The sequence below is a fragment of the Dama dama genome, chromosome 4 (genome assembly GCF_033118175.1).
Source record: "Dama dama isolate Ldn47 chromosome 4, ASM3311817v1, whole genome shotgun sequence".
NCBI classification, from domain to species: domain Eukaryota; kingdom Metazoa; phylum Chordata; class Mammalia; order Artiodactyla; family Cervidae; genus Dama; species Dama dama.
In genome coordinates, this window is record NC_083684.1 from 69,306,376 (window position 1) to 69,332,863 (window position 26,488).

The following is a 26,488-nucleotide window of genomic DNA, read 5'->3' on the forward strand; positions in this document are numbered from 1 at the left end:
ATATTTAGTCTTACCTCCTTTTGAAGACAATGGACTGCCTTTCTGGGCACCTGATGTCCTCTGCCAGAGTTCAGAAGTTGTTTTGTGGAATTTGCTCAGTGTTCAAATGTTCTTTCGATGAATTTGTGGGGGAGAAAGTGGTCTCCCTGTCCCATTCCTCTGCCATCTTAGGACCCCTCTAATCCTTCTCAATGCTTTAAAAACCCCAACTGTATTGAGATATAATTGACATACTCTACAACTTACCATCTAAAGTGTATAATTCTATGGTTTTTTATTATATCTCCACAGTTACTCAACCATCACCACAAACTAATTTCAGAACTTTTTAAACCCCCAACCCCCCCAAAAACCCTATTACCCACTATCACTCACTGTACAATACCCTGTCTCTCTCCCAGCATTGGGGAACCACTAACCTACTTTCAGTTTCTATAGACCACAAAGAACTTTTAAAAAATTGTGGTAAGTCATACATGACCCAAAATGTACCATTTTAACCATTTTTAAAACGTTTTTTTATTACCATGGTAACCTCCCCCCCCATACATGAAACATAATGTCTTAAGCATTTTTAGGTGTACAGTTCAGTTGTGTGAAGTATATTTCCATTGTTGTGAGGCAAATTTCTAGAACTTTCTCAACTTATGAAACTGAAACTCTATACCTCCAAAGGAGAATTGCTCTTTAATGAGCATAGAGTTCCATTTTTAACCATTTTTTAAGTGTACATTTCACTGGCATTCTGGACATTCATATCATCATGCAACCAACATGACCATCTATCTCCAGGACTTTTTCATCTTCCCAAACTGAAACTCTGTATCCATGCATTTTACCATTATTCAAATCATATGATTTCTGAGCCTCTGTTTGCTCATGTGATTTAATTGGTTATCACATGATTGACTGAATTAGAATTGATTAAATTCAAATTCAAAGGGTTACAGTGTGTGCGTGTGTGTGCCAAGTCATGTCCAAGTTTTTGCGACCCCACAGATTGCAGCCCTCCAGGCTCCTCTGTCCTTGGGATTTCTCAGGCAAGAATCCTGGAGTAGGTTGCCATGCCTTCCTCCAGGAGATCTTCCCGACACAGGGATGGAACCTGCATTTCCTGCATTGGCAGGTGGATTCTTTACCCACTGAGCCACTTGGGAAGCCCAAAATTCTATAGAGGGAGGGTAAAAAACAGCAAGGAGAACTGAGGATGCTTTTCATTATTTTTTATCACAGGAAATGAGTTCAGCCAAGATGATACTGAGAATATTCTCAACTATGTCTAGAAAGGTGGAATGCAAATATATCAGATGCATATAAGAAAATACCATTTGATTGGTTTGAAAGGGGATCCAAGCTTCTTCATACCTCCGTCCCCCTTGTGCTCTCCAAGCAGCTGCATAGGACTCCACAGATGCTGGCTCTTCTAAAAAGGATCCACTCTAGGAATATCCCTGGTGGTCCTTAGGAGTTCGTCTAAAGGTCCATTCTGTCTCACTTTCCTGTCGACTCCAGCTCAGGTCAGGAAGATCTTGCTGGTCTTTCTGGTGTAGAACCTGAGGGCCAAGCTGATTTTCAGCCAGAATGGCCAAGAGGACTATGAGGACCAGCCCTGCCATGCCCAACCGAATCCAGTTCTCTGTCGTGTGATCTTGGCTCGTGGTACCTAGAGATGTCATTAGAAGGAAATGAATGATCACTGGTCACGTTTCATTCCCCCCCGACCAAGAGCCCTGGGAAGGGAGCTCATAGTTTGTGTGTTCGCTGGGACCCCCTCCTCAGGCAATGCATGCATTCATGAGCACCATACTTCATCTTGGGCTTCCCTGATGGCTCACTGGGTAAAAGAATCCACCTGCAATGCAGGAGACGCAGGAGATGCGGGTTTATCCCTGGGTCAGGAAGATCCCTGGAGAAGGAAACGGCAACCCACTCTAGTAGTCTTGCCTGGAGAACCCCATGGACAGAGGAGCCTGGTGGGGTATAGGCCATGGGGTCACAAAGAGTCAGACACGACTGAGCACGCAGGCACTGCACGGCACTGCTAAGCTGGTTACCCCTGTGTGTGAGTCTCTATACTTCACCTTAAACCCGAGTCCAAAGCTGTGGTCCCCAGAGGTATCTTGTAAATGGGGGAGGAGGTGGTTATGAGGATGTTCTGTTTGCTTGTCATCCCCTCCCTATGTGGCAGTTTCACTGAATATATAATCATATCCTCAAAACATTTTCATAGATCCAGAGCCCCAAACTCTCTCCTCTACATCATCTCACCCCACGGAACGGTGTGTTTTCCTTTCTCATACAATGATTGGTATCTGGGAAGCAAATAGGAAAAAAAAGTTAAGACAAACCTAGGAAAAATTTGGAACTTTCCTGGTGATCCAGGGATTATGACTGAGCACTTCCACTGCAGCAGACATGGGTTCAATCCCTGGTCAGGGAACTAGGATCTCTGAATGCCATGTGGCGTGATTAAAACACAAAAAACTTAGGGAAGCTAAGTGTGACCTTGTTCCACTGGTGTGTGACCTTTCATTAGTTATTTCTGTTCATTGCACCTTTAAAAAATTTATTCATTTATTTTATGGACCTCATGGGCTCAAGAATGTAATAAAATATTGTGAAATTACAAAACTCAGAAATCCTAGTAACTCTCTTCTGTTAAAACATAGAAATCAGTTCCAAGTCGATTTGGGCAGGTGGATTCTTTACCATCTGAGCCAGCAGGGAAGCCCAAGAATACTGGAATGGGTAGCCTATCCCTTTTCCAGGGGATCTTCCCGACCCAGGAATCAAACTGGGGTGTCCTGCATTGCAGGTGGAATCTTTACCAACTGAGCTACCAGGGAAGCCTTGGAATTCAACATGAATTCCCAATTGCAAAGTGCAAAATATTTCAAGTCTGGGAAGATAATATAAGAAAGGATCATCCTGACATTGGGATAGGAGGTGATTTCTAAAACAAGATACAGTGACTGTCTACATTAAAGGGAAATGCTAATAAATTCAGCCCTCCTCCACAGGTGGCCAGTTGTCCCTGTATCATTAATTGAAAAGACCATTGGCCATATGAGCTTATAAGGCCATGACTACTACATTCGCTTAGCTTATAGAATGACTGGACAAGACAAATGTGAGAGACAAATGTGGTCATCGCACTCAGTCACCAGAGGTTGCTTTCCTCTGCTATACAACTCCTGTTTGCTCCCTCTGGGCAGAGTGATGCATGCAAACAATATAAAAATGAAGCTCTTTAAAAAAATTTTTTTTTTTTACACTTCACTGTGGCTTATGGGATCTTAGTTCCCCAACCTGGGATCAACCCAGGTCCACAGTAGTGAAAACCTTGAGTCTTTATATATATGTATAATTTTATTTATTTATTTTTGGCTCTGTTGGGTCTTCCTTGCTGCTTGGGCTTTTTTCTAGTTGGGGTGGGTGGGGGCTACTCTCTAGTTTTGGTTCTCCAGCTTCTCATGACAGTGGCTTCTCTCATTGTGGAGAACAGGCTCAATAATCATGACACAGGCTGTTTGTTGCTTTGAGGCATGTGGGATCTTCCCAGATCAGGGATGAAACCCGTATCTCCTGCACTGGCAGGCAGACTCTACCACTGAGCCACCAGGGAAGTGTCTCCCCCATTTTTTTCCTTAAATATTTGCTTACTTATTTGGCTGTACTGGGTCTGTAGTTGCAGCCTGTGAGATCTTTAGTTGCAGCATGTGGAATCTAGTTCCCTGATCAGGGATTGAACCCAGGTCCCCTGCACTGGGAGCTCAGAGTCTTAGCCACCAGACCACCAGGGAGGTCCCAAAGTCCTGAGTCTTAATCCCTGGAGAGCCAGTGAGTTTCCCTAAATGAAGCGCTTGATAGAGTTTTTTAGAGTCTTCCTGATGAGTGGTAAGTTACCAGTCAACCTCTCTGAGTGGCTTCTAGTATTAGAAGTCAATGTCAGCATTCCCTGTTACGACTAAGCATGTGATAAAAGAAAGTGGGTTCATCAAAGGTTGTGTCTGGTATCTGCTGGCTCAACGACACTCCTAAAGATGATTCTGAACATGGGCCTCTCCTTTCTTAACAGGCCATGTGTCTTGAAGGACACTGGAGAGCTCGGGGACACGCTGTGAAAGTCACATGTCACATGGGTGAGAAGGCCTTCTGTCTTCATGGTCTTCTGAGCCATGAGTCTCTCCTGCCCTGATCTTCTTTCTCAGTGCCTCTCTGTTCTCCTGCCTGATGCCAAGGCCCTGGACAGCCAGCTAGAGCCCTGAGGAGGAGGATGGAAGTCTCTGGCAGGGGTGGGGGGAATACCCTTACCTGTGACCACCAGCTGTAGGGCATTGCTGGGGGCTGACCATACATAGGGGCGGCCACTGTGCCAGCCATAGCATGTGTAGACTCCTGAGAAGCTGAGGTTCACAGGACCCAGAGTGAAGTCCCCCTGGAGTCTCGCATCTCGGTGCCGTGACAGGGTGGCCCCTCCCGGCCTGCTCAGTGAAAATCTGTCGAACGACATGTGTGCTGAACTGCACCGGAGGGAAATATTCTCCCCTGGCATCGCCACCTGGCCCCCATCGGTGGAGAGAAAGGGTTTGTCGTACAAGCCTGAAAGAGAAGAGAGTGAGCTGTTGGCAAGATTTCTGTCTTTCCCTGTTTCCCCGCCACTCATTTTGGGTCCATGCTAAGAGAAGGGCAGAAGCTCATGTTTTCCTGATGCAAAGGAATGGGAGGTGGTAACATCCCATTTCACTACTACAGGACCCATGTGCATGTGCTCAGTCATGTCCAATTCTTTGTGACCCTAAGGACAGTAGCCCCCCAGACTCCTCTGTCCATGGGACTATCCGGGCAACAATACTAGAGTGGATGGCCATGCCTTCCTCCAGGGGTTCTTCCCGACCCAGGGATCAAACCCACGTCTCCTGCATCTCCTGCATCGCAGAGGGATTCTTTACCACTGAGCCACCTGGGGAGCCCCCTGCAGGACCCATGCTCTGTCCCAATTGGAGCTGAGTGAATAAGCAGATGAGCAGGTATCTTTCAGGGACAGCGATCTAGTCTCTAAAGCCAGAAGGGCCATATGGTTCTGTTCCCAGTTCCAACCTGTGGGTTTCCTCCCCAGACTGCTGAGCGATTCTGAGATGCCAGCTGGGTGTCCCACAGTTCAGTTCAGTTCAGTGCTCAGTCTGTCCGACTCTTTGCGACCCCATGAACTGCAGCATGCCAGGCCTCCCTGTCCATCACCAACTCCCGGAGTTTACTCAAACTCATGTCCATTGAGTCGGTGATGCCATCCAGCCATCTCATCCTCTGTCATCCCCTTCTCCTCCTGCCCCCAATCCCTCCCAGCATCAGGGTCTTTTCCAATGAGTCAACTCTTTGCATGAGGTGGCCAAAGTATTGGAGTTTCAGCTTCAACATCAGTCCTTCCAATGAACACCCAGGACTGATCTCCTCTAGGATGGACTGGTGGGATCTCCTGGTTGAGATTCCAAGGAACCCTCAAGAGTCTTCTCTAACACCACAGTTCAAAAGCATTAATTCTTTGGTGCTCAGCTTTCTTATAGTCAAACTCTCACATTTATACATGACCACTGAAAAACCATAACCTTGATTAGACAGACCTTTGTTGGCAAAGTAATGTCTCTGCTTTTTAGTATGCTATGTAGGTTGGTCATAACTTTCCTTCCAAGGGGTAAGCGTCTTTTAATTTCATGGCTGCAATCACCATCTGCAGTGATTTTGGAGCCCCCCAAAATAAAGTCTGACACTGTTTCCACTGTCTCCCCGTCCCACGAGTCACCTCAGTTCTGACACTCTCTACCTGGCAGTAACGTCAGATCCTGTGGTTTGGGGCTCTGGGTTAACAGCTCAGTCCTACAAGTTGCCCCCCACTTCAGAGCCCATCAAAAGTCCAGGTTGTCACCTGTGCTTCTGACCGAATGGCAATAAATCGGAAGTTGTCGGGTCGCAGTTCTCGTGTTCAATTCATTTGTTAGAGAGGCAGATGGAACTCAGGGAGCCAGCTTGCTTACTAGATTACTGACTTATAAGAGCACGTGTCAGGAACAGCCAGAGGGGAGAACTGGAAGAATACAGGACCTCATTTCCTAGGCGAGACTGATTATTTCATCATTGGCCTTTGGGGATGGATTCAACCTCCCACCTCTCTGCCCTCCCCGGAGGTCAGGTGGGGGTGGGGCGGGGCTGAGCATTCTAACCCACCAATTACTTGGTTGGTTCCCCTGGCAACCAGCTCAGATCCTTTAGGTGCTTTCCAAAAGTCACCTCATTTACATAAAATGTAAATGGTGTGGTTGAAAGGGATTTCTTATGAAAATGAAGATATTTTAATTGCTCACCGCTTAGGGAATCCTAGGAGCTTTCTCTGGTGGCTCTGATAGTAAGGAATCTGCCTGCCAATACAGGAGACCAGGGTTGGATACCTGAGTTGGGAAGATCCCCTGGAGGAGGAAATGGCAATCCACTCCAGTATTCTTGGTTGGGAAAACCCATGGACAAAGGAGCCAGAGATTTTTATTTTGGCAGGTCAGAAATTAATTCTGTTATTTCATAAGACTTTGCAGGTTTTTACATTTAATAGTTACAACTGACACACCTATAAAGTTCGCCAGCACCATGAGTTTCATTTTCACTTTCTACATCAGAATCAATCACTAAGGTTTTTTTTTTTTTGTCTTTTTGCTGATCTAATATTCACCTTGTCTGAACCAGAACTTTATGCAGAGGAACTATCATCTTCGGAGACACTAGTATATGTGTTGCTTGGACAAACAGAGAAAGTAACTGCATAAAATGCACCGAAAAGTTCTTCACTCAAAATTTCTTGGTGCATCAGTTTTGAAAATTTTACAGTAATAAATTTGCATTTATAATATACACAAGGTTAGGACAAAAACCTAATGGAGCAAAATGTGAATGATAACATCAGTCATAAGTTGGTGAGTGAATCCTTGATCAATTCTAACCTCTAACAACTTTGCAACGGTGATGTTAATTGTATCACTCTCTAAAAATGTGTCAATACATCTGCAGTCAATAACATTTGGGTAACAAAAGACCTATTGATAAGCCTTTGATCAGCAATGTGTTAAGAGTAGGGGAAACTGGGTGTAAGGTATATGGGCACTGTCTGTTACATCAGCTTATTTTCCCTGGAAATTTGAAAGTTCTAAAAATAACATCTCTGAAAAACTAAGAAAAGAAAAAGACTAGAGGGTCAGAGACCTGCACAGGGCCTCACCTGTCACCACCAGCTCCAGGGCTGCACTAGGCGCTGACCAGCGGTGTTCTCTCCCATATCGGCATTGATAACGCCCTGCGGTGTTTGTATCCATGTGGTTAATGACGAACTCCGCCACCTCCTGAAATCCCAGCTTCTTCTCCACCACTCTGTAGGTGAGGTTTTCCAGGATCTCCAGCTGGTACAGGTAAGATGCAAGGGTTCCCTGGCACAAGATCTTCACCGACCCATTCCAGGGAATCACAGAACTGGGCGTAGCAGATATGATAGGAATGGTAAAGTTCTCTAAAAGGAAACAGGGCCCAGACTCAGGTGGCCTGCCATGGAGAAACCATATGTCTTTCTTTTTCTGTGAGCGGAACAACTAACTGAAGGGTATGACAGACTTATAGCTCCTTCCTTAAAAATTTTTTTGGGATAATTTCTAACTGTGGCAAAAATGAAATGTGTTATGTAAAGGTTAAATTTATCATTTAAACCTTTTCTAAGAACACAGCTAAGTGGCCTTAATTACACTCACTATATGTGTGTGCATATATAGGTAGATAGATAGGTATAGTTATAGGTATAGGTATGGATAGATGTGGAGTATTTTTAAAGTCTTTATTAAACTTTTTACAATATTGCTTCTGTTCTATGTCTTGGTTTTTTGGTCACAAGGCATGTGGGATCATAACTCCCAGACCAGGGATCCAACTTGTATCCCCTGCATTGGAAAGTGAAGTCTTAACCACTGGGCCACAGGGGAAGGCCCTATACTCACCATATTGTGCAACTCAACCATTTCCAGGACTATTTCCTTCCTTTATATATATGTGTGTGTGTGTATGTGTGTGTGTGTGTGTGTGTGTGTGTGTGTGTGTATACATATATATATTTGTATTTATTTATTTATTTATCAAGGTGAACTTTATATAACATAAACTTAACCCGGTTGAAAGTATACAATTCAGTGGAGCTTAGTACGTTCACAATCTTGTGCAATCATCATCTCTGTCTATTCCATTTTCATTGCCCTCAAAGCAGACCCCATACACATTAATTCCACCCTCTTCCCTGAAGGCTCAGACAGTAAAGAATCTGCCTGCAATGTGGGAGACCCGGGTTCAGTCCCTGGGTCTGGAAGATCCCCGGGAGAAGGAAATGGCAACCCCCTCCAGTATTCTTGCCTGAGAAATCCCATGGGCAGAGGAGCTTGGTGGGCTACAGTCCATGGGGTCGCAAATAGTCAGACACAGCTGAGTGACTGAGACTGCTGGAGAGTGCCCCCTAGTCTGCCAGGCGGTTTGCTTGGTGTTTTGTTGCCATGGTAACACTTATCCACAAGCAATTCTGCTTTTCACCCTAGCGTGAGGGTGCTGAAGCTTGGAGAAACCACGTCAGTTGCTCAAGACCACAAACTGAAGAGTGCTCCAACCTGGTTTGGAAACCAGGACTATCTCACCCCAGGTTCTCTGCTCTTTCCTCAGCATACAGGGAGAGCTGTCTCCTAAAGCAGTTAGAGAAGCCAAACAAATAAATAATTTTTTAAAAGAAACTAATGGCAGCTTCCCTGGAGGCTCAGAGGATAAAGCGTCTGCCTGCAATGCGGGAGACCCGGGTTCGATCCCTAGGTTGGGAAGATCCCCTGGAGAAGGAAATGGCAACCCCCTCCAGTATTCTTGCCTGGAGAATCCCATGGACAGAGGAGCCTGGTGGGCTACAGTCCATGGGGTCGCAAAGAGTTGGACATGACTGAGTGACTTCACGCACTTCAATGAATCAAGGAAAGTGGAGACTGGGCCCTTCATTGAGTTCAGAGACTTTTTTCCCTCATGATCACCACCATCATCATCAGGCGTATCTTTACCGCTGAACCACCTGAGAAACCCATCACAGGTAATACACTTACCATGTACATAATTCATATGCCTTATCTCGATTAATCCCAACAACTGGATCACAATGATCCCATCCTCCCATGATCCAATCTGCTTTCATTGTTATTTTTATTTCTCTTTTGAAAGTGAAAATGTTAGCCTCTCAGTCATGTCGGACTCTTTGCAAACCCATGGACTGTAGCCCACCAATCTCCTCTTTCCATGGGATTTTCCAGTCAAGAATACTGGAGTGGTGTAGCCATTCCCTTCTCCAGGGGATCTTCCCGACCCAAGGGTCCAACCCAGGTCTCTCATATTGCAGGCAGATTCTTTACCATCTGAGCCACCTTTATAGACAAAGAAATTGGTTCTGAGAGTTGAAGCCACTTACATAAAGTTCTCTAAGGCAGTGTCCCCTTAAATGAAGAAAAGTAGATGGACTGTGGAGAGTTAGGTTGTGAGAACATTTGATGTAGGAAGAATATTGGGAAATGGAAGGTGGTTCCTGACTTCCTCATCCCTGCCCTTGTGAACATTCAGTAAAACACGCATCTTGGATGGACAGTCAGCCTACTGGAGGCAAAGACTAAATCCTGGTCTGAGCATGAGTTTGAGGGATCCAAAGCTTCCAAAGTGAGGTAGAAGTTGTGCAAAAGGAATGCAGCAGAGATAGTGATCAACAGAACAGGAAATAAAATTGGAATCCCTTTGAACTTCAGACTCTTCTATCCCAGAGTTGCTGTGAGGATGCAAGGGGATTGGAGGAGACTTAGAGAAACACTTACCATCCTGTGCCTGAATCCTCTGGCCAAGACAGAGAACTGGAAGAGAGACATTCATGAAAACTCCACCCACCAATTTCCAACCTTTATTACAAATTACTCAACAGAAAGACTCTTACTGGAAAACACCCTGATGTTGGGAAAGATTGAGGGTAAGAGGAGAAGGGGGAAACAGAGGATGAGGTGGTTGGATGGCATGGACATGAGTCTGAACAAGCTCTGGGAGATAATGAAGGATAGGGAAGCCTGGCGTGCTGCAGTCCATGGGGTTGCAAAGAGTCAGGCACGACTGAGCAACTGAACAACAACATAAAGACATGCAGGTGCCATTTGTTCTCTTCAACAGCAAGCAAGGCCCATTTTTAGTTTTATCTTCCAGATTCCAGCCCCTAAGGCTCTCCTCTGCAGGAACTCTGGAACCATTGTGCACTGCCAGACAGCATGGCATGGGCTGAACGAACCCGGCAAGGCCAACTTGACAGCTGGACCACTGATCCTTACAAGCCAGCACGGGCTTGGGCAGACAAATACCTGGGCAAAGACCATCTCTCCACTCAGGAGAGCAGAGTCTTCTTGGCAGCCACTGAAATCACTGAGTTCTTATGTTAAGAGAAAGTAAAATTGTTGGTCGCTCAGTAGCATCTGACTCTTTGCCACCCTATGGACAGTAGCCCACCAGGCTCCACTGTCTATGTAATTCTCCAGGCAAGAATACTGGAGTGGGTTGCCATTCCCTTCTCCAGGGGATCTCCTCAACCTAGGGATTGAACCCAGGTCTCCTGCATTGCAGGCAGATTATTTACTGTCTGAGTCACCAGTTAAGAGAAACCTTGACTATTTTGGATTCTCCCCTATCTTCCCCTCTAACCTACTTGCATTTGGGGACTCACCGAGACAGAAGAAGGTGGTGTCTCTGGGGGCCATGGTTCTGCACGGCCAGCCTCAGCCCACTTAGCTTCTTGACAGTGAGCATCAACAGATGACAGAGTCTCACGAGACATTGAGACCCACAGGAAGTATGAACTCAGAGGTCCTCGTCAGAGAATTTCTACACTTATTGCCCCAGAGGAATGCTTCCTTCCCAAAGAACTTCATTCTCGGGGGCCCTGAGATGGAGTCTAAGAGGAGATCAACCTTCCTGTTTATGTTTCAGATGAGAAGTGAGCATTTTCTTCCACCAGTGTTGAACAGGGCTCAAATCCTCCTTCAGACAAGATCACACATCCCAGGGGAAGGGCTGGGGTCAGAAAATTATTAAATGGGTGCCAAACAGACAGAGATTTTCCTTCGTTGATCCATCAGTCCAAAGCCATGTGGCCTTGATGGCTATGGATCCACATAGCCTCCACGGAATTCATGAACCGAATATACCCATTTGGTCTTGATCAGGCAGGCAGTATACTCTTATGTTGGGAATTATCTCAATGGCGGCATGTAGAGGAATATTTTCTTCATGCATGTCTAAAGAATGAGCCTCCTATATCTATATCTGATCTATATCTAAAGCTGTAATCTATGAATAGATGATGGATTGATAGAGAGTATAGATTAGATAGATAGTCAGGTAGGTAGGACAGACAGATAAACAGATAGATGGATGGATAGATAAATTTGGCTATAGACACCTACCTGGCTATCACTAGTTCTTCAAGTATAAGAAGTCAAATATTTCACATCAAACTTTCTCCTGACTGTCTCATTTTCATTGCAGGACATCACCCTGTTTTTCAACTTTATTGAGATGTCATTGACATAACATCATGTGAGTTTAAGGTGCACCACAGGTTGACTTGATCCACTTCCTTGCTACACAGTGATGTTCATTGTGGCATTAGCTAATACATCCACCAGCTTGCACAATACCATTTCCTTTCCTTCTATTTTTTAAAATATTATGTTTTTGTGATGAGAACATTAAGATTTACTCTCTCAGCAACTTTAAAAAGATTTATTTATTCATTGAAGAGCTGCACCAGGTCTTAGTTGTGGCATGCGGGATCTTTGGTTTTTGTTGTGGTATGTGGAATCTTTCTAGTTGTGGCATGTGAACTCCTAATCACAGCATGTAGGATCTAGTTGTCTGACCAGGGATCAAACCTGGGCCCCCTGCATTGGGAGCTCAGAGTCTTAGCCACTGGACCACCAGGGAAGTCCCTCTCAGCAACTTTTAAATCTAGAATACAATATTGTTAATTATTCTCACCATGCTATACATTATTGTTGTTTAGTTGCTCAGTCATGACTGACTCTTTTGCAACCCCACGGACTGTGGCAGGCCACGCTGCTCTGTCCATGGGGATTCTCCAGGCAAGAATACTGGAGTGGGTTGCCATTTCCTTCTCCAGGGGATCTTCCCAACTTGGGGATCGGGTATGCATCTCCTGCTTGGCAGGTGGATTCTTTATCACCGAGTCATGCACTGACCTCAGAGATACACACAGAGAGTGACCAGTTAGGGTCGTTCCTGTCTTGCATTAAAAAAAAATTATTTTTATTTTTTGGCTGCGTCAGTTCTTAGTTGCTGCACATGGAATCTATTTTTGTGGCTCACAGGCTCTAAAGCTCCAGCTCAGTAGTTGTGGCACTCGGGGCTCAGTGGCATTGGAAGGCAGACTCTTAACCACTGGACCACCAGGAAAGTCCCCTCTGTTGCATTTTTTAAAGGTAATTTATCCCAGATTAGAGTATATGTCTGCAGCTGATTGTGTGCTAGAGAGTACTCTTCACCTGGGGGTGAGCCTGGCACGGGTTCCTGAAAATCAAGTTGAAACTGAGAGTTTTGAGAAGTGTTTAAAGATGCTTTTCTTGGTATATTTTGATATTTATACCAAAGAATAAAGGGAAGTATGGCTTAAGATGTATATATCTTAAGATATATGTTTTATATATGATATATATGTATGTGTATATTTCCATGTATGTATTCCTCTCACAAATGTGAATATATATACAGTCCAACTCTAGCCAAAGCTATGGTTTTTCCTGTAGTCATGTATGGATGTGAGAGTTTGACTATAAAGAAAGATGCTGCTGCTAAGTCGCTTCAGTCATGTCTGACTCTGTGCGACTCCATAGATGGCAGCCCACCAGGCTCCCCCATCCCTGGGACTCTCCAGGCAAGAATACTGGATTGGGTTGCTATTTCCTTCTCCAATGGATGAAAGTGAAAAATGAAAGTGAAGTTGCTCAGTTGTGTCCAACTCTTAGTGACCCCAGGGACCGCAGCCTATCGGGCTCCTTCATCCATGGGATTTTCCAGGCAAGAGTACTAAAGAAAGCTGAGCACCAAAGAATGGATTCTTTTGAACTGTGGTGTTAGAGAAGACTCTTGAGAGTCCCTTGGACTGCAAGGATATCCAGCCAGTCCATCCTAAAGGAAGTCAGTACTGAATATTAATTGGAAGGACTGATGCTGAAGCTGAAACTCCAATACTTTGGCCACCTGATGTGAAGAACTGACTCATTTGAAAAGACCCTGATGCTGGGAAAGGTTGAAGGTATGAGGAGAAGTGGATGACAGAGGATGAGATGGTTGGATGGCATCACTGACTCGATGGACATGAGTTTTGAGTAAACTCTGGGAGTTGGTGATGGACAGGGAGGCCTGGCAAGCTGCTGTCTGTGGGGTTGCAAAGAGTCGGACACGACTGAGTGATTGAACTGAACAGTCCAACTCAGTGACTAAACAACAGCAACGTATGTATATGTATATATATACGTGCACATCTATCTATCCATTCATCTGATAAAATATGACTTTGGGGACTTCCTGGTGGCCCAATGACTAAGACCCTGCACTCCCAATGCCGGGGTTGCCTGGGTTCAATCCCTGGTCAGGGAACTGGATCCCATATGCCAAAACTAGGATCCCTCATGAGCAACGAAGACCTGGTGCAGTTGAATAAATAAATAAATAAGCAAATATATTTTAACAAACAAACAAAATTATGGCTTTCTCACTGTAAAAAATGAGCCTATCCCAGGATATGCTCCATGTTGCAGGGGTTTATGGTACACTGACCAGCTGGCTCTATAATACTGAGAGAGGCACAGACACTACATCCTAGACAAGGGCGTCTCAACCTCAGTACTCCTGACATCTGGGGCTAGACGATGATTCTCTCTTGGGGGTGGTGGGCTGTCCTTGCATTGAGGGTGCTGAGCAGCACCCCTGCCTTTACCCACAGGTGCCCTGGCAGCCTCCCCCACAGTCATGACAAGCAAAAACCGTCTCCAGACACCGATGAATGGCCCCTAGTGGGCAACGTTGCCCCAGATGAGAACCATTGTCTGTGGCATCTGCTGACACGTACAGGCTGAAGAACCAGACACATCACAACCTCTGTGCACCCCGCAGCATCCCACGTCCCTTTCTTGGGACATGTTATAAGGTTCTACAGGACATGGACCCCACAAAAAGATCAGCCCAGGGGAAGCTCCCCAGAATGTATTTCCAGGCACAAATCCCCAAAGAATTCCTTTAATCTGATGTGACCTAGAGTCTGAACATCCAAGTCTCGCCCCAACACACACACTCTCAGAAACAAACCCAGCCTAGACACACTTCTCTTTCCTTCCAGCTCCTTCAGGAGCCCCTTGCTGCTCTGACAACAATGAGGACTTTGCAGTCTGGAGAAAGAAATCACTTTGTCATACTTATTCATAATGCTGTCAGCAAACCCACATGGAAATTTAACGCCCCTCCAAAACTCTTGTCTTTTTCTTTTTTTGCATAACCCATTGGTTAATATGTTTGAAGGACTTTTAAAAAACATCTCCTAAACTCTGATGCCTTACTTTCTTGCACTATTCTGTTCTTCCAGCATCATCCAGATACAGCTACCCTTTCGTACTGGAGCTCCTTGTTTTGAGCCTTGGGATAATTATCAATAAAGAATAGAGACACAGGGTCCACGGATGAGGTGGTGGCTGTGAAGGTGGTGAGTTACACCCCACATTGGCAGTGCCAGCAGGAACCTTTCTGGCAGTCAGGGGTCTCTCATCTGAGGATGCCCAGGCCTGCCTGTGCATGACCTCTCAGATCCCAGGAGACATGGGTAGATCTATATGGAGGATAGACATGGACTTGAGCAAACTCTGGGAGATAGTGGAGGACAGAGGAGCCTGGCATGCTGCCGTCCGTAGGGTTGCAAAGAGTCAGACACGACTGAGCGGCTGAACAACAACAAATCCAGAAGATTCCAACAGGATAAAAGAGTACATGAAATTAAGACATCAGAGTTTGGGAGACTCACCAGGACTGGATGCACAATCGTGACATGTTCATACAATGGATTCTTACATGGGAGGGAAAAGAAAAAATAGACTCAGACATAAAGGTATGATTATATCTCAACCATACAATACTGAATGTAAACATCTGGTCATGAAAGCACAGATTATATAATTTTACGCAGATGAAAATTCAATAACAGCAGGGAAGGGAGATGATAGATAAATAGATAGATGGGTAGATATGTGTGTGTTCAGTTGCTCAGTCCTGTCTGACTCTTTGAGACCCCATGGACTATAGCCTGCCAGGTTCCTCTGTCCATGGGATTCTCCAAGCAAGAATACTGGAGTGGGTTGCCATTTCTTCATCCAGGGGATATTCCTGACCCAGGGATCGAACCTGCGCCTCTTGCATTGGCAGGTGGATTATTTACCACTGTGCCATCTGGGAAGCACCTTTCTCTCCTATAGATAGCATTCAATGGTTTTACATGTTGGCTTCTCCCACTGGACCAAGATCCACAACATGATGAAGTTTCCTTCACTAATATTTGTTTAGAGACTTAGAATAGGCTATGCCTGCATAGAAAACTGTTGGAGGAATTAATTCATTGATTAAATATATCATGATTTCTAGGAGTTTATCAGTTGAACATCAAAGAAAGTGTGCTATTTATGGCTGGCTTTCTAGAACACTTTGGTGATTTTGTTGATAACATTGGAAATGACTGAATCATCATGATAATCCCCTAGAATGGCTGGGGGAGGTTTCCAAGGGGTCCTGAGGCTTTAGAGATGACCCTCTGATGAAGAGGGATGACCCTAAAGATGAAGATTTATGTCTTCAGATTCCAGCTGTTGTTAGGATGACGCTCTCAAGCTGAGTTTGAGAAAGTGCTATGGCTTCCATCAAAGACCTCCTCCAGCTCTTTTTGGGCATGTTCCGGGGATGAGATTCAAGCCTTGAACTGCTCTTAGCATGTTGCAAGATCCATGTACACACTGGCATCAGCTGAGGGCTCTCTGGGCCTCTGGGACGTGGGAGTAATGTTTTCCCATGTGATAACCGAACAATCCAAGTCGGTGTATGTCACCTCATTCAGTTCCTCTGCGTCAGGATCCTGCATAAAGGGGAATGACGAGTGAGGGTGTGCAAACATTAGGGGGACGATGGGGGAAATGAGACTGCATTCAGGGGTTGTATCCAAGAGAACCTACCTCCTGATTCACTCTTCTGCCCACCTCAGGCTGGCTGTTCATCATAGCAGCATCTGTGGGTGACAAAGTCATCAAGACACTTGGGAGGGCACTTCTGGGTTCTTGTTTTATCCATACAGCACCAGTGGACAGAGAGATGCAGTGGATGTCCGAGATGACTCATCCTCCCCAAAGTATCGCTCAGTCGTGTCTGACTCTTTGCAACCCCACAAACTGCAGCACGCCAGGCTTCCCTGTGCATCACCAACTCCCAGAATTTACCCAAACTCATGTCCATTGAGTCTGTGATGCCATCCAACCATCTCATCTCCCAAAAGTAGAGTCTGAAATTTTACCTCTTTGAGGTTCAAACGCCCAACGCATTGATAGCTCCCATTTTTTAAAAAAAGATTTTTTGATGTGAACCATTTTTAAAGTCTTTGTTGAATTTGTTACGATTTTGCTTCTGTTTTGTGTTTTGGTTTTTTGGCCACCACGAGGTGTGTGGGACCTTAGGTCCCCGACCAGGGATCGAACCTGAAACCCCTGCATTGGAAGGTGAAGTCGTAACCACTGGACCACCAGGGAAGTTCCAACAACTGCCTATCTCTATCCCACTGGTTCCCTCCCCTGATTTCTTCCTTATGTCAATCCCTTCTCTGGATATTACTGGCTGCACTGGACCAGTGGAGAAGTAGGCAACAACCTGTAAGCTGAGAGGAGGGGCAAGGGCACTGATGTTCTCCCTTGAAAGCTCTATCCTGGGAGTTCCCTGGAGGCCAGTGGTTAAGAATCTGCCTCTCAAGGCAGGGGATGCAGGTTCGATCCCTGGTCCAGGAACTAAGATCCCACATGCCTTGGGGCAGTTAAGCCTGTGCACCAAGCTAGAGAGCCCAAGTGTCAAGATGAAAGATCCCGCGTGATGCAGCCAAGTTCCCCGGTGCTGCAACGAAGACTCAATGCAGCCAAATAAAGAAGGAAGGAAGAAAGGGAGGAAAGAAAGACAGCTCTGTGTCTGGCTCCTGCCTTGAGCACAAACCTGTACACTGTCCCCTCCCCTCCCCACTTTGCCCAGATGCACTGGCCTCTTCTTTCTGAGACTTACCTGTAGCATCAGGGCACCCGTGATGGACAAGGAAGGAGATAAGGCTGACAAGGAATACGAAGGCCACAGAGGGTCCAACCAGAGTGTGCAGGTGCCTGGGGTTACCTGGAGGAAGATGTGAATCCACTAAGAAACAAATCATAGCAGTTCTCCTTTACTGTTTGCTGGGTAAATGAATGTGCTATCTCTACCTTCACAATACCCTTGAGTCAAACAAATTAAATTATCCAGTGGAAGAAAAAAGCAAAATAAAGATCAAAGTAAGGGCAGTTGTCTTATGTCACATGCCCAGGACAAGACAGTTGAGCCCAGGGCTGCAGAATGCAGCTTTGCTGTGGTCTCATGAAGCATATTTAGGCTGAAGCTCTGCAGGTGAGGGAGAGAGAAAAGACCAACCCTGCTGCCAGCTATTGCCAGACATACTTTGTTGTCCATCCCCCGACCAACAAAACCAGTCCTTTTGGAAATTAGGAGGAAAGTTGATCGGGAGGTTTGCTGTTTCCCACCTTTGAGTCCAAGATCTGAACTCACTCAAAAGAATACTAGCAGTCTTCACGGTGGTCCAGGTTAAGAACATACCTGCCGATGCAGGGGACATGAGTTCCATCCCTGGACTAGGAAGATTCCACATGTCCCAGAGTGACTAAGCCCTTACTGAACTACTGAAGCCTGCGTGCTGCAACTAGAGAAAGCCCACACACAGCAACAAAGACCCAGTGCAGCCAAAAATAAAGACATAAAGTAACAAAAAAGAACATAGGCATTCAGCTCCCAGAATCTATCTGCATCTACACATACAATTGGAATTGGGTTGAAGGAAAGGTTTTGGGGTGTGAGGATGGACGGGGGGAAGTTTTGTACCACGTACAAAGCACTTTCTTTGATCCAGGACCTGGGCTGTGCACGGTGGTGGTGGGGGGAGTAATGTTTTCACCTTTTTGATTTGACCCCATCCTCATAGAGAGCCTCAAAGGGAAGAGGTTCAATCTGGCTCTGTTGTGGATAAAATAGAGGGTCAAAGAGGTAATCTTACCAAAGTAGACTAATGATGGTTTGAAGCCAAGTATGTTTGGCATTCTAGTGTTTTATAAGACAGGCTTCCCGGGTGGCTCAGTGGTAAAGAACCTGCATGCCAATGCAGGAGACATGGGTTTGATCCCTGAGTGGGGAAGACCCTTTGGAATAGGAAATGGCAACCTACTCCAGTATTCTTGCCTGCAGAATCCAATGGACAGAGGAGTCTGGCGGGCTATAGTCCATGGGGTTGCAGAGTTGAATACAACTGAGTGACTAAACCACCACCACCAGCTGCTAAGATGCCAGGCTTATAATGCAGGGGGCGCAGGTTTGATCCTTGGTCAGGGAAACTAAGATCCAACGTGGAACAGCCAATTTTTTAAAAAAGGTTTAAAATAGGGAGATTATCCTAGATTATTTGGACGATCACAGGGTAATCACAAAGTTCTTAACAAGAGAAAGAGGGAGGGACAAGAAGAGAGTTGGAGAGAGAGATGTGATGAAAGAAAGAGCGTCAGAGTGAGATGATGTCAGGTAGACACGACCAACCACTGTAGCTGTGAAGATGGAGGAAGCGACCGTGAGATGTAGGAAATGTAAGAAGCCTCTAGAAGCTGGAACAGGCAAGGAAATGGATTCTTCCCCAGAACCACCAGAAGGAATGCAATCCCCCTGCCATCTTGATTTTAGCCCCGTGTCACCCATTCATTTTAGAGGGCTTCCCTAGTGGCTCAGATGGTAAAGAATCTGCCTGCCATGTGGGAGACCTGAGTTCGATCCCTGGTTCAGGAAGATCCCCTGGAGGAGGGCATGGAAACCCACTACAATATTCATGGACAGAGGAGCCTGGCAGGCTACAGTCCATGGGGTCACAAAGAGTCAAATACCACTGAGCAACTAACATTTTCACTTTTACCCATTTCAGACTTCCCATTTATAGAACTGTAAATACTTTAAAATACCTGAGCCTGTGGAAATTTGTTGAAGCAGCAATAGGAAATGAACGCAGAATGCATATTGTGCGTTACTTAAACAAGTACTTAACGGGTAAGAACTTAAACTGGAACAGTACTTAAAAGAGTACGTTAATGAAAACCCTAGATGTGGATGGATTCAGTTCTGTCTTACTGTAGCTTTTGTGCTACTGAGAGCTTTTGGTTTCATCCTGACAGACAAGAGCTCATTTCTTTTTATTTTTAAAGATTGAAAAAATTTTATTTTTGATGAGAGTCATTTTTTAAGGTCTTTATTGAATTTGTTACAATATTGCTTCTGTTTTATGTTTTGCTTTTTTGGCTATGAGGCATGTGGGATCTTAGTTTCCCAACCAGGGATCGAACTCACACCCCCTTCACTGGAAGGGGGGTTCTTTTTTTGTATATATATCCAAATGTATTGATTTATTTTTTAAAATTTATTTTTGATTGGAGATAATTGCTTTACAATGTTGTGTTGGTTTCTGCCGTTCGTCAACATGAATCAGCCGTAGGCACGCGTATGTCCCTTCCCTGGTGAACCTCCCTCCCACCTCCCACACCATCCCTCCCCTCTGGGTTGTCACAGAGACCTGGTTGCGCTCCCTGCATTACACAGCAATGTGCCATTAGCTGTCTATTTTGCATATGGTGATGGATATGCTTCAATGACACTCTCAATTCATCCCACACTCTCCTTCCCCTGCTGTGTCCAAAGTCTGTTCTCTGTGTCTGCGTCTCTATTCCCACCTGTCAATAGGTTCAGCAGTATCACCTTTCTAGATTCCATATGTAAGCATTGATATACGAAATTTGCTTTTCTCTTTCTGACTGGCTTCATTCTGTATAACCAGCTCTTGGTTCATCCACGTTATTAGAACTGGCTCAAATGCGTTCCTTTTTATGGCCAAAGGAAGGTGGATTCTTAACCACTGGACCACCCGGGAAGTCCCAGTGCTCATTTCTTGGCAAACAGAACTTCTCAAAAAACTGGGACATCACCCCCACCAGCTGCTGCCTTCTTTTCCCTTCCTCAAGCCTTCACAGTTCTCATCTCCAGTTAGCACTGTGGAGAGGTTAGTCGTGGTGTTATTCCTGGTGGGGGTGGTCAGGTTTATTCTCATCCTCCTCTCTTGGAGGAGACCTCAGCTGCAGAAAATTAGAGTTAAAGAGCCCTCGCTGGGGAAAAATGTATATATGTGTATAACTGAGTCACTTCACTGTACGGCAGAGATCAGCACAACACTAAGTCAGCTATGTTTCAATAAAAAAATACTGAGTCCTAACTGAAGAACAGTCCACGGGGTCGCGAAGCGCCGGACATGACTGAGCGACTGAACTGAACTGGACCGCACACAGACCCGAACCCCCTTCTGATGTGGGAGAATCTGGGGCTCAGACAGGGTGGATGACAAGCCCAAGAGCACAGGGCTGGAGAGGTGGCTGAGTCAACACGTGCATGCTCTGTCACTCGGTCGTGTCTGACTCTTTTTGACCCCATGGGCTGTAGCCCACCAGGCTCCTCTGTCCATGGGGTTCTCCAGCAAGAATACCCAAGCGAGTCTGAGCAAACTCCAGGAGATAGTGAAGGACAGGGAAGCCTGGCATCCTACAGTCCATGGGGTTGCAGACTCAGACACAACTTAGTAACTGAACAATACTGGAGCGGGTTGCTGTTTCCTCCTCCTGGGATCTTCCTGACCCAGGGGTCAAACCTGTGTCTCCAGCCTTGGCATGCAGGTCCTTTACTGCTGAGCTACCTAGAAACCCAGCTGAGTCCATAATCTACTCAGGAGTTTCTCCCTCCCAGGGTTCCGCAAACAGAGATCAGAGGAACCAGTTACTCACCGCTGTTGGAGTTTGGCTTTGTGTGTAGTGGCTGACTACTTGAAGAGTTTCCTAGAAAGAGGAACAGGAGAGAGGTGAGGGAAGGAGGCTGCCTTTTACTTCATGGAAGCTTCTTTGTCATCTAATGCTGAGGTCCCGAGTGTCTTAGCAGCCCTTCCCCTAATCCCTGGGGACTTGACTGCCTCCCTGAGCTTCAAGATGCAGAGAGGTGGCCTTCCCTGGTGGTCCTGTGGTTAAGACTTGGCCTTCCAATGCAGGGGGTGTGGGTTCCATCCCTGGTACCAAAGATCCCATATGCCTCGAGGCCAGAAAACCAAAACATTAAAAGAATCAGGGCTTCCCTGGGGGCTCAGAGGTTAAGAATCGGCCTGCCAATACAGGAGACGGGTGTTCGATCCCTGATCCAGGAAGATCCCACATACCGAGGAGCAACTAAGCTCATGCCCCACAACTACGGAGCCTGCGCTCCAGAGCCCGGGAGCGACAACTACCGAGCCCGCGTGCTGCAACGACTGAAACCCGCACACCTAGAGCTTGTGCTCCACAGCAAGAGAAGCCGCCACAAATGAGAAACCTGTGCACCGCCGCTGGAGAGGAGCCCCCTGCTCGTGAGAAAAGCCTGTGCAGCCACGAGACCCACTGCAGCCAAAAATAAGTAAACAAAATTATGAAAAAAAATTTTAATTTGAATCAAGAGGCTCCTCACCTGTGACAGACAGGAGCAGGGGGTCGCTGGGGTCTGACCACGAGTAGGGAGAGTGAGTGAAGGAGCCGTAGCATTTGTAGGCCCCGCTGTGGGCTGGGGTCCCAGGACCCAGAGGGAACTCAGCCTGGAGTGCTCCGCGGGGGCCCCGCCCTCCAGCGAGCGGGCGCCCAAGGTTCTCCCCCGCCCTGAGCAGATGGAACTGGTCAAAGGCGCGCTCGGAGCTGCAGAGCAAGGTCACGTTCACTCCTGACCTCACCACGGCCCCCCCCCTGGGCTGAGAGAGAGGGTTTCTTGGACAAACCTGGAAGGAGGAGAGGCAGTTTAGTGAGAGAGGCTCTTCCCGAATCCCACGTCCTTCACCCCTGAACCGAGAATTCACACTCGCGGTTCTTCTCAACTCTCTCTTGCTCTCACTCTTATTCTCCCCTCTCTCTCTCCTACTTTCTCTCTCTAGGTCTCTGAAATGGCCTCCCTCCTAATTGTTTTCCTTCTTGTATTTTTTTTTTAATCTCTCTACTGCTCCTTGGATCGGTTGCTTTGATCTGTCTTCTTTCCTTCTGAGGCTCTCATTCTCTACCTCGTCTCTATCTTTCAGCATTATCATCTATCCATCTTATTATCTGTCTCTACCTCCATCTGCAGTCCTATCTATCCATCTTATCATCTATCTATATATCCATCCATCATTCCACCATCTATCTAGCTTTCTATGTATGTAGCTATCTACCCATTTTATCATCTATGTATACATTCATCCATCATTTTACCTATCTATCTACCTATCTATTTACCTATCTACCTATCTATCTATCTATCTAACTATCTATCTATCTATTTACCTATCATCTATTCCCACTTCCATGACTTCCTCTGCTTCTCTGTCTCTCTGGGTCTCTTTTGGAATCTCTATTATCCATCCCCACATCACCGTCTTTCTTGGTCTTTTCACCCACCCCCCTCCCCAGGTCTCTGATTTTTAGGGCTTCTCTGTCCCCTCCCTTCTTTCTCATTAATTCTCTCTATCCTTTTTTCTTTCTATTTACCTTTATTTTTTAAAAATGTTTCTCCCACTGCCCCCAGTCCCTCTGGCTTATTTTCTGTGTGTATGCACAGCACCTGTGTTTCTGCCTCTGCTTTTCATTGACTGTTTTCTCTCTGATTCCATCTCTCTGTGGGCTTTGACCTCCATAATCTTACAACATTTGGTGTGAGCTTGCACTTGGGCCTGAGCATACAGCAGGAGAACCCATGAAACACACTACATACAGGAGCTGGCGTTTGGCTCCGTCACCAGGGACCTTGGTGTCCTGGGGCAGAGTGTGGCTCAACCACCTGGAAGGAAGCCACATCAGAGTGGACACAGTATCTGTGCATCACCTGGGGCATGAGGACACAGGGCTCCTGGGGAAACAGCCTGAGACAGACCAACCGGTCATGAAGTCCTGGGCAGATACGTGGTGTATCCTTGGGTTCTTTGAGTAGAGAAGAGAGTGTAGCTTTAAAATGGAAACCAAGCTCCTAAACTGCTCCTGGTCTCTGAGCAAAGTCAGGGCGGAAGGCACCCTCTCTGCTGCCTGCCCTTCTGTCTGTATCTCTCACTTCACTCTTTATCTCCATCTCTGAGTTCCTCTGTCTCTGCCCCTGCATCTGTCTTTTCTGTTGTAACAGGTGGTCTGTACTTGTTTCTCCTCTTTCTTTGTCTCTCGGATGCAACTCTCACCAAGTCAGTTTCTCTCCGTAAAAAGCACCATTCTCTCCTCTCCCACACCACCAACTGGGGCTTCGAAGTCCTGATACATCCAGTCGGTATGCCAGGTCTTGACATTCTCACTTGTGATCACTGTGTCCAGAGGGTCACTGAGAGGCTGACCACTCAGAGTGGGAGAGACTTAAAGCACAGAAACATCTGCAGGAAAACCTCCTCGTCTCACGGTCACCTGCTTACCAACCTAAGTTCAACATGCGGTTTCATTTCCCTTGGAATGTGATATAGTAATCATAGATTTGGGGTATTAGGATGTGGGCATCTTTAGGAGTGCCATCGTTCTGCCTGCTGTGGGACCCAATCTCCTCTGTCAAATATCCTTTTATCTAGAATGCCTGGAGCACTTCCTGTTGTTCTGACTGGACCCTGACTCACACTCCCACCAGAAAACTCTGGGATCCAGGAGACCGGGACAACAGGTGGCCTGTCTGGACAAGAGCTCTCTGACCTGTGACCACAATCTCCAGGGGGGTCGCTGGGTGCTGAACAGGAAGTGGGGAGGTGACTGTAGCAACCATGACACCTGTAGGTCCCTGCGTGTGCCTCGGTCACAGGGCCCATCAGGAAGTCCTTCCAGAATATGACACCCTGGAGCTCAGGGACATCGGTTCTCTCAGCCTTGTGCAGCCTGAACCTGAGTGGCACCGGAGAGTCACATGCTGTCCTTGAGGAACCACAGGGCTTGGCCAGGCTGACAGGGAGGGCTTGTCGTGACCACCTAGGGGAGAAGAATGCATGGTTTACAGTAGAAGATGGGGAACCCATTCCCCTCTCTGGGCTCAGAGGACCCTCCCCCTTCCCACACCTCTAAGGCTCCTTTTCAAACCAGGGGAACCCATGCTCCATGGAGATTCCCACACCACAGAGGCAGCACCTCCTACATGAAAAACGTCTGCTGAGAATTCTGAGTATGTGTGTGTGCTCAGTCGTGTCTGACTCTTCTGACCCATGGACTGTAGCCCGCCAGGCTCCTCTGTCCATGGGGATTCTCCAAGCAAGAATACTGCAGTGGGTTGCCACTTCCTTCTCCAGGGGATCTTCCAACCCCAGGATTGAACCCACATCGCCTGCAGCCCCTGAATTGCAGGCAGGTTCTTTACCACTGAGCTACCGGGGAAGCCTGAGAATTTTGAGCAAGTGTTGACTTACAGACTCTTCCTGGGTGTTGATCATGTAAAATTTGTTTTATAAAACAAGACGGAGTAGACACCCAATGGAAGAATAACCTGTGTGGGTGGAATGATGTCAGCTTACATGAGAAATGCAGGATGTGATGGAGCCTGTGATAGAACCTTCTGGAATCTCAGGGGGCAGGGTGTACGGTTCTCCCCGTCTTCTGAATGGAGGACAGCAGCAGCAGTTCTCTGCAATGCCCACCCCATGGAACTGTTGGAGAGCTTGAGTCATCACCCTGTCCTCCAAGGGTCTGTTGTCCCTGGCCCTGCTGTCTTCCCTCAGTCTACAGAGAGCACCAGTCCCTCCCAGTCACCCCAGCTCTGACCATCACAGCCTCCTGTAGGTGCCCATAGAGCCTGGCTCAGCAGGGGGAAGAGTGTCTCGGGGAGGGTCTCTGGACCAGAACTGGGGACTAGATTTCCCTGAACGTGTTAGTCAACCAGTCGTGTCTGACTCTTTGTGACCCCATGGACTATAGCCCACCAGACTCCTCTATCCATGGAATTCTCCAGGCAAGAACACTGGAGCGGGTTGCCATTTCCTTCTCCAGGGGATCTTCCTGAACCAGGGATCGAACCCAGGTCTCCCTCACTGCAGGCAGACTCTTTACCATCTGAGCCACCCTGGGCTCCCATTTTCTACTTCCAAAGGCTCACCCTTATATGGTTCTGACTTCCCATGGTTGACCTGTCACCCTACCTTCTCTGCCATGCCCCCTCTTATTACAGGAGAGTCTTCCTTGAGGTGGATGGCAACCATGGTTTGGGGGAAAGACTCACCCTCCTGTGCCCAGATGCTCTGGATCAAGAAGAACCCTGGAAAGAAAGACTCATGATGGATGATCCATCTCATGTCAGACCTGGCCTCCTACTCCCCCGGCCTGTTCTATGGGCCTCACTGGCAAGGATGGTGCTCAGCCTTGATGAACCCAACCATCAAAGTCCACCTTGCCCCCGTGGAGGCAGGGCTCTCTGTTAAGGAGGACCCAGCACTCCAGGTCAATATTTGCACCAGGCTTCATTCCCTTCCAGGACTCACCAAGACAGGCCAGGCTGACGATGGCGGACAGCATGGTGCTGCTTCTGCTGAGCGGGAGGCAGCAGCTCAGCAGGCCTGAAGAGTTCACAGGATGCTATGATGATGCCCAAACTAATGTCATGTGCAGGCTGACCACAGGACGGAAAGGTGACTCACACAGGCTCTCCTTACCTTAAAAAAGGCAGTGCGTGGGGGCCCCGGCTGAGGGAGGAATTGGGCTTCCTGGAACATTTTCAGACCAGTACTGTCTCTTCAGATTGTTTAACAAACTTGAACCACAACCTCTGACCCAACCCACCTATGGCTACGTTTTCAAGTTTACCAAAAATGTATGCTGCAGTATCTAATCTGCTACGACTCTGATGCACTGAATTATTTTCTGTTTTCACTCTTGATATGATTTTCATAGAATTTCTTATTTCATTCTTACATTAAAAAATTTCTAAGCATTATATTTTATCTTTAATGTTCAACCATCTCTATGACATCTGCAGTAAAAATGTCTAATTTCATGATTTATTTTTTAGT

At 46.6% G+C, this 26,488-nt stretch overlaps 1 protein-coding gene and 1 pseudogene across 1 annotated transcript; both read right to left on the reverse strand.

Moving 5' to 3' along the window:
• Positions 1-1,236: 1,236 nt before the first annotated feature.
• FCAR (Fc alpha receptor) lies at positions 1,237-10,935 on the reverse strand. Its single transcript, XM_061140307.1, has 5 exons — positions 10,793-10,935; positions 9,906-9,941; positions 7,262-7,546; positions 4,315-4,602; positions 1,237-1,663 (listed from the first exon to the last, which is right to left on the reverse strand). The coding sequence occupies exons 1-5, from the start codon at positions 10,824-10,826 to the stop codon at positions 1,440-1,442; spliced, it is 867 nt and encodes a 288-aa protein (XP_060996290.1). The 5' UTR covers positions 10,827-10,935; the 3' UTR covers positions 1,237-1,439.
• A 5,173-nt stretch (positions 10,936-16,108) lies between these two features.
• On the reverse strand, positions 16,109-25,994 carry LOC133054900 (killer cell immunoglobulin-like receptor 2DL5A; annotated as a pseudogene).
• Between the last annotated feature and the right edge of the window lie 494 nt (positions 25,995-26,488).

Coding starts and splice junctions, on each gene's coding strand:
- FCAR (XM_061140307.1), bottom strand. CDS start 10,826: ATGGCCCCCAGAGACACCACCTTCTTCTGTCTCG. Junction 9,942..10,792: donor CACCACCTTCTTCTGTCTCG/GTGAGTCCCCAA, acceptor TCTCTCTTCCAG/TTCTCTGTCTTGGCCAGAGG. Junction 1,664..4,314: donor CCTACAGCTGGTGGTCACAG/GTAAGGGTATTC, acceptor TGACATCTCTAG/GTACCACGAGCCAAGATCAC.